The 8,351-nt window shown below is 29.3% G+C and overlaps 4 protein-coding genes across 4 annotated transcripts; 1 reads left to right on the forward strand and 3 right to left on the reverse strand.

Moving 5' to 3' along the window:
- Window positions 1–1,582: 1,582 nt before the first annotated feature.
- On the reverse strand, window positions 1,583–1,726 carry AAJ76_1290001726 (hypothetical protein; the record flags this gene model as incomplete). The annotated part of the gene is made up of 1 exon (XM_024473924.1): window positions 1,583–1,726. One exon carries the CDS (start codon window positions 1,724–1,726, stop codon window positions 1,583–1,585), a length of 144 nt encoding a protein of 47 aa, XP_024329790.1.
- A 617-nt stretch (window positions 1,727–2,343) lies between these two features.
- AAJ76_1290002469 (hypothetical protein) lies at window positions 2,344–2,469 on the reverse strand (the record flags this gene model as incomplete). Its single annotated transcript, XM_024473925.1, has 1 exon — window positions 2,344–2,469. One exon carries the CDS (start codon window positions 2,467–2,469, stop codon window positions 2,344–2,346), a length of 126 nt encoding a protein of 41 aa, XP_024329791.1.
- A 2,150-nt stretch (window positions 2,470–4,619) lies between these two features.
- Window positions 4,620–4,910, reverse strand: AAJ76_1290004910 (hypothetical protein; the record flags this gene model as incomplete). Its single annotated transcript, XM_024473926.1, has 1 exon — window positions 4,620–4,910. The coding sequence occupies one exon, from the start codon at window positions 4,908–4,910 to the stop codon at window positions 4,620–4,622; it is 291 nt and encodes a 96-aa protein (XP_024329792.1).
- Window positions 4,911–6,232: 1,322 nt separating this feature from the next.
- AAJ76_1290006233 (hypothetical protein) lies at window positions 6,233–6,667 on the forward strand (the record flags this gene model as incomplete). Its single annotated transcript, XM_024473927.1, has 1 exon — window positions 6,233–6,667. The coding sequence occupies one exon, from the start codon at window positions 6,233–6,235 to the stop codon at window positions 6,665–6,667; it is 435 nt and encodes a 144-aa protein (XP_024329793.1).
- Between the last annotated feature and the right edge of the window lie 1,684 nt (window positions 6,668–8,351).

The following is an 8,351-nucleotide window of genomic DNA, read 5'->3' on the forward strand; positions in this document are numbered from 1 at the left end:
AGCTTTTACTCCAATAAAAAAACCACTCCTTTCAAAAAAAATATTTTGACCCGGTTTTAGAAAAGTGGGGAATTTTTATTATCATTAGATAATGAGATAAAGAAGATAATTTTTTCAGATGAAAGCAAGTTTAGCTTTTTTCTCTGATGGTAAAGTTTTTGTGTTACGTTAATCCGGCGTACGCCTTAAAACATGTAACTTGTCTGCTACTGTAAAGCATGTTGAAGGGACAGTAATGGTATGGGAATTTTTTTCATACTTTGGTGTAGAAAACTTGTTTTTATTTGAGGTAAAATGAACGCTGAATACTATGTGAATATTTTATCTAATAATTTACCCGATTTGGCTAGATTAATGGGTCTGCAAAATTACATTTTTCAACAAGACAATGGTTCCAAGCATACTGCAAAGCTTTACAAAGCTGTATTTTGAGTCAAAATAATTTAAACTTCTTTCTTGGCCTTCACAATCTTCAGATTTAAATCTATTTGAGACACTTTGTGCTATTATAAAGCAAAAATTATCACAATATCGCCCTAAAAATTTAAATGAATTGAAAGAAATAATAGTACGTGAATAGCAAAATTCCATTAGAATTGTGTCAAAAATTGGCTTTAAGCTTTTACAAAAGATCTTTAGCATGTTTTGAGGCAAAAAACCATATTAAGTATTAAAAAAAATTTCCTTTTTTTAAACATTTTTTTTTAATTTATTGTTTAAATTAAAACAAAAAAGAACCAAATACACTGTAAAAACGTACATAAAAAATTTTACAGCCGAAAATAAACATCTTATGCTACAATTTGGCTAGAATAAAGCCCCGAAGAATATTCTTTTTTTTAAAACATACTGTATATACTAGAAGTTTAGATATACCATTTACAGGCAATAAACTACGCACTGTGTTGCAATTTGTACATACAACGCGCTTTAGAAAACAATATTTTTTCAGAAAGAAAATTCTTGAATTTAACGATGTCTGTAAATATTGGATCACCAATTCATGTCCGCATTTGGTAAAAATTAACAAAAATTTTATATTTTTTTTTCAATCCAATAAAAATTGTTTGAAACATAACATTGAATGTCTGATATCGTTTTTTTTTGATGACCAAAGTAATTACCTATTGGATATTAAATATTAACTTCAAAAAATTTAAGAAAGAAGTATAAAAAAAATTATAAACAAAATAGTTTTTTTTAAGAGTTTTTAAAATCAAAAATTAAGTCGATATATACCAAAAAATGAGAATGGTTGCATATATTTAAAAGTTTTCCTACCAATCATCCAGGTATCTATTCGTTAGTTTCAAATAATTATTACCTTTTATTTTTTCAAAAAAGGTAGGCAAACATCTAAAGAAGACCCAAAATTTTCAGCTAAAATCGGGGACATTCTTTTGATAGTCTTATATACTTCTTTTTCATTAGCTCTTACGATATAAGCAATTGAAAATTAGGGTGTTTTGAGAAGCCACAATTTAATATTCTTAGAAACTTAAATTTAGAAATTTTTAAATCTTCAAAGATAGTTTTCCTCCAGATAGAAACCTGTTTTTTATAAGCAGAGCAGAATTTATGTTTACAGCAAAAAAAATTTATAATTATTCGCCTTAAATGTTTTGCCATCATTCACACACATCCTACACACGATTCCATTTATTATCTTAAACCTATCCAAAATTAAATTTTGAAGTTTTATCTTTTTAAACATTTTAAATTCCATTTTTAAGGGCTAGAAAAAAATTTTTAGAATTATTTTTAGTGCATTTAAGCCCTTCTAAACATTTAATTGATTTTTTTTTAACTCGGAGAAATTGAAAAAACCCGACTTAATTTTTTAAACCCATTTTTGGCGGGAACACGGGCGTTTTACCATAGAGAGTTAATTCTTTAATATTTTTCTTTATAATACTTTTTTGAAATCTTGCAATGTCATATTAGGTGTATAAACAAAAAAATTATAAATTTGGTTGTAAAACACAAAAACATTCTTTTTTACAATTTTGTCAATTGATCCATTATAGTTATAAACGAGAGAAAATCATTTGTCTTGCTTAACGGTTCCAATGATTTTGAACATCACACAGTTTGCATAAATATGATTTTGTAAAACAAAATAAATGCTCATGTACAGAATGTTAAGTTGCATCTGAAAAAAAAGTTTAAAATTAAAAAACGAAATGATAGACCGAAAAGCAAAAAAATAATTATTTACTTTAACTTATGTACAGAAAAAAATTTTGGGTAAAATTTGATCTTCCTTAAATTATTTTATCACTTTTTTATAAGGATTTAAAAGTCCGAGAAATATGTGTACGACGCTTAGAAAATTAGATTTTGCTATTTAGAGAAAAGACCTCCCATGTTGTCAAAACCCAAGACACGGGGCTTTGTACAACATCGCAGACAGACCCTCAAAAATCCCAAGCTCTTTTTTATTTCAACACCTTCCACGTTTTTTGACATTTTACAGGGCTTGAACAACACAACAATTTTAGAACATTTTATTATCAACTAGACCACCGTTACTTAATATCCTATTTTTAAGTTTATAAAAGTCTATACAAATAAAAATTTATAATTTTTAAAATATTCTAAACAGCTGTTGTGCCAAAGGAATTCAACTGGTTGGCCCTAAAATAATACTTTAATACGCCCAAGAGTTTATTATTGCTGCCTGTTTTTTGGGGGTTTTCAAAACGCATGTCTTTTCATTAGAAGTTTTATTTGTCTCGTTCTTCCTAAAAGAAATAGGTTAAAATTTAAAATTATTTCAAAGTAAAATTTTTTAGATAAAATCATTTTAAGCATTGGTTGTAATACAACATTCTGACACCCTACAGTTTTAAATCACTAACATCTCTAAATGATACTCTCCCTCAAATTTCGCCCATCATTCTTAATTTTCGATTAAAAACATTCTTTTCGTCTTTTATACTTCTTATCTAATTTCTTACTGCTATGACCTTTCTAATAATAGACCGTATCGCTATTTTAAACCATTTAATTGGAAATTCATCTAAATAATTTTTTATTTCAACTTTTCTTTTAAAGGGGTCATATGCCGAGTATTTGTTGAAAATTAAAGGTGTTATTGCGCCCAATGTTTGGTTGTAATTTATGTTAATATAGTAATAGTAGGGGACATAAAAACGAAATTTTAATTCGAATAAGTAAAACTTTTTTAAATGACATGGAATTTATATTACATATTTAAATCACATTTTTGGATTTATTTATTGTTTTTAATTAAATTTTGCATTATAAAAATGTCTTAAATAACTTTTTTATATAAAATATGAACAAAAAAACGCAAAAATATTTTAATGCTTGGTATGTTCCCCATTTGCATCAATTTCGGCTCTGCAACGATTTTTCATGCTTTGAACTAATATTTAAGATGTTTTTTATCAATATTATTCATTCTTCGAAAGTAAACTTTTCTAACTGTAGTTTGTTTTGGGTCTACTTTTAGCAATATTAATCTTAATGGTTGATAATAAATTCTCAATAAGATTCAAATCGGGCAATTTTGCAGGTTAAATCATTGTAATAATTTTTTTATCTGTTAACTTTTCTTTCATGAACTTGCTTGTATGCTTGAATCATTATTCTGTTAAAAAATATATGTTTTTAATTTAAGTTTTTTGGCTAAAAACATGCCAAATTTGTGTCTTAAGTTCTTTTATACTTTCTTAATTTATAATTCCCCCAGTTTATGTATATTTCCGGCACCACTGACCGAAAAACAGGCCCATAACCATGAAATTACCCCATCCATGCTTAGAAGTTGAAGAAAGATTTTTGGTTCGTGTTTATTATACGGTAGATCCCGCCTTCACTCGGGTTTAAAAAACAAATTTTAACCTTATTTATGTCAAGAACATCAAAAAAAATAATAGTTAGAAAAGCCCGAACTTTTTGGTGATATAGAAATAAAAAGCCATAGGATTTTTTTTGCTTTGTGGTGCTAAAAAAGTGGTATTAACAATTTCTTTTACCCCAAAATTTTGATTTTCATGAAAAGTAACTGGTCTCAAGATCTTTTAAAAATATGATTTGTTTATAAAAATTACTTTAAATATAACTTTAATAAATATTTTAATTTTTCTTTTTCTTTATTCCTTTTAACATAAATTTTAGAAATATATATCAATTACTTTCTTAGTTCAACATCTTACGAGAATGCTTTTCTCAATACCATTCCAATTAGCTTCAATTGTGTTGATATGTGTATTTGTTTCCTTATTTATTAACTGCTTAGAATGGTTGACAGCTCTAGGCTCTTTAAAAAAATTGGCTAGCTCGACATAACCTTTCAAACAATCACTGAATATAGCTTATTGCTTACAAATATATTTTCTACAGAATAAAGTAAGGATAGAACTGTCACGCTTGTCGACATTTGCCAGAATAGTTCTTCTAAACAACCTTTATACCGCCCCTACTACCCAAACACCGCCGCCTACTCTATGACCTTTGTAGTATTTTCTTTTCCCAAATTTACTTTCATCAACCTCAGCTATGCTACCTTTCCCACACATTTTAGTAAATTTGTTTAAATATCTGTAAAATACTCCTAAATCTCATAGTTTGGAGCATAAATTTGAAACAGTTTAACGGTGGCGAACATTGGATATTTTGGCAATTAAACTAAAAAGCACACTTTCTAACCACACATCTAAAATTTTGACTACGGTGATAATTGGGAGACGAGCGTCTTCAAAAATTGTGCCTTTAAATATAGAAAACCTATACCTACACAAAGAAAATTTACATATGACAAGGTGGTCACGCTTTAATTTTTTGGTTTCATAACCACATTTAATGCAAAATGTATTTAAATAAAAGTTTATAACAATATCAGTTATTTCTTTGTACTTCTCTTCTTCCTTTAATTCAAACATTTTAGGGGATAAAAAAAAATTGCCAATGCCACTTTTGGGCACCACAAAGCAAATTTAACCAAAGCTATATTAATAAAGAAACATCACTTTAAACTGCGTTTTTAGAACCTCATATTGCAAAATTATATATAGCAAAATGTGCTGTCACCGGCGACAGAGAATTACCTAATAATCAGTTTTAAAGTAAAACCCTTGAATATAAAACAGAACTCCGAAACTTTTGTGTTTCAGAGTAAAAACAAATGTATTTAAGCGGTTTAAATAAATAAATGATGTTAAATAAGAATCTAAGTCTTCTGTAACCCACCTACCACCTTTAGGAAATAAAGGTAGTAACATGTGCCTTGTTGAAAATTAAAAGTGGTGCGATAAGTGAAAAGATTATCCGCATTTGACTTGTTTAAGAGCACGAAATATTGCGACAAACATCTGTAGGCATGTATTAGACCATGTAGATTTGCAGTTTCGATTTGAAGGGGATGTTTTTGAAAATTTTAAATATAGTTTTAGGAAAATTATTTTAATTTTGTATAAATATATGCTGAGGATGTCGTTTTCAGATATGGGGTTTGGACTAGGCAAAGATCTCGACTATTTAAGCAAGTTGGCAGATTTGGAAAGGGTGGCTGTTTGTAAATACAACTGCGCTCATAGTAAAAAGACTGGCAGTTATGATTCTAACGGGCTACAAAAAAATGGTAGGATACGATGAAAGCTCATTTTTTATAAGAAAATATAATCGTGGGGGATAAAACGGTGGTTTAAGAAATGTTTTATTGTGCCAGTTTCGAATGGGAATCATATCACTTTTGACAAAATTTTTAGTTAAAAATATAAATTCAGGAACTAAAATTATCACTTATAAGTGAAGAGCATAAGCATGTGCATTATATAATATGCCAAGTTTTTACCACGAAACAATAAACCACAGAATTGGTTTGTAGATCCCAACGATTCTTCTGTACAAACACAAAATATAGAAGAATTGTGATCCAGATCGAAATACTTCTTAAAAAAAAGGCATTTCTGTCGAAAAACAATCTACTTATCTTATAGAATTTATCTGTCAGTATGCATAATAAAAAGACAAAGGATTTTAAAACTGCTTATTTTGTTACAATATAATAAATTTTTATAAGGATATTCTTTTTTTTAATTCAAATCCCGAGTGAGAGCGGGATCTACCAATTATATGCTGTATTTAAAAATGTAAAAACTTTTAATTTTTCTGAACTCTAATAGCTAGAAGTTCAAAAACAGAAATTGTTGCTGTTGAAAGGGCTTATATCAATGAAGAAAAGGTGGCTGTAACAATCAATTGTATGTTCATTGACTCTAATACGGTCAATATTACATTTTGCAAGTCCGGTTTGTTTGCTAATACGATGACTTGCAGCGTATGCTTAAGAAGTTGTCTAATGGCATATGTAAAGCGTAAGAGTGCTCCATATGAATATAATTGGGCTTGTAAAAGACCATGTTTACACACATGTTCTATAAGAACAGGCAGCTTTTTTGATTCTTTCAAAATTGGTGTTAAAGTTATTTTTAAGGCCATCTATAAATACCCCGTTAGAATTTCTTATATAGATATTGCATGTAAACTCAACATATGTCGGCAAGCGACAAGTGGTATAGATAATCTAATTGGGAAATCTATTTGTGAATATATGGCTTTCCAGACAAGTAGAACGGGTGGAATGGATGAGCATGGTGTGCCGAAAGTTGTGAAGATAGATGAAATTTTATTTTTTTAAAGATAATATTAACCGTGGGAGAATGCGAAACGGTTAATGGGTTATAGAAGGCATTAGGTGTAAATCTAGAAATTGCTTTATTTTATCTGTTGAGAATCAAAATGCAATTACGATTTCAAGAATCATTTCTGAAAACGTTTTGCCTAAGACGGGGTTATTACAGACGAATGGCGTGGATATAGTGCTGCAATAAGGACCTTAAATTTAACATTTATATCAACTTGAAACAATTAACCATTTTTTAAATTTTGTCTATTCTTTGAAAACAGATGTTCACACACAATCAATCAAAGGGTTGTGGTCTAGATCTAAGTACTTTTAAAAAAACGGTCTGTTACAAGAACAACATTTAGAATTTTTGGATCAGTGGCATTTCCATGCCCACCGGGCCCAAAAATGTTTTTTGAGTGGAATAAAATTCAATTTTTTTAAAAAAAAATAATATTAAAATTTAATTAAATAATTGATATGATCATGCGAACCTGTCTACTTTATTATTAAATTTCCAGTCAAGTTCACTTAAAAATTCTTATCTAAGCTCTTTTTTTACTCCTTTTCTTTTTTTTATGTCTAACTTCGGCGAATTGTTAAAAGCCTTTATATCCTGCGTATTGGCACCCGTTTCTGGTTTTATAAAAGTATACTTATGACAGACCATGTCATGAACGAATCCCATGTTGTTAAGCGCAGAATAGCTTTTATGCTCATTAGTATGTATTATACTATTAGATGCAACACTAGCACAGATTATTGGTAAAATAGCTAAAGCTTTTTTTATTCTCTATAACCCAAGCATAAGTTCTGTTAATGTTCTTGTCAAATTCACCGACACATAAGGCATCGATTTATTTGCAGGAGTTCTCTCCTTATGTGCTTTAATACTGTGATTGAGTGTCATTTCATAAAAAAAAGTTTCAAAGTTATTATTACATCGCAAGTAGACGATTTTTTAGTATTATATTTTTCTCAAACACAAAAACAGTGTACGTTAATTAATTCTCATTTTTGTGTTTTTTGTAACATTTTTATGCCCAAAAACCAATCAGTGGCATATTAGTGCCCGTTGGGCTTAAAAATTCCACCAATCCATTTTAATTAATTTATAAAAGGCGATTCTTAACGTCTTGTTATCGCCATTTTAAACATTTTTTTCTCCACTTCCATTCATTTAAAAAAAATTAATTCTCCCTTTATTAATTCTGCCACGTTCTTCGATAAGCATGCTTAAGATGAAACTACAGATTTTAAATTTGGTTGGTATGTGCTTCTTGAGCATTAACAAACCCAACAGAGTGGTTTACCACTTTATGGAAAGACCAAATTTAGCAATGGCCCCGGGGTAAGATGGATAACCATCAGTAATAATGATAGATCCGGGTACAACATGTTCATCGAACATGTCTAATATAGTCGGAACTTCTCTGTTAGAAACAAGCTTCGAACAAAGTTCCTACAATTTCTCTCTTCTAAATCCCTTACTAACCATTGTACATTGGGTTTGTTGTCTAGGGTACTAGATGGGTTAGGTATTAACTCCCCATTACAGATAGCAGTTTCGTCAAACTGCACCCTAATACCTTCTCCACCTATTTTAACCATTTCTGGCTCTTATTCAGAAATTACTTGCAAAATCAAATCTTTGATTTTAATATAGGTAGTCTCCGAACAATCGCAGAAATCTAGT

This window comes from Vairimorpha ceranae (genome assembly GCF_000988165.1).
Source record: "Vairimorpha ceranae strain PA08 1199 chromosome Unknown NODE_129, whole genome shotgun sequence".
Lineage (NCBI taxonomy): Eukaryota > Fungi > Microsporidia > Nosematidae > Vairimorpha > Vairimorpha ceranae.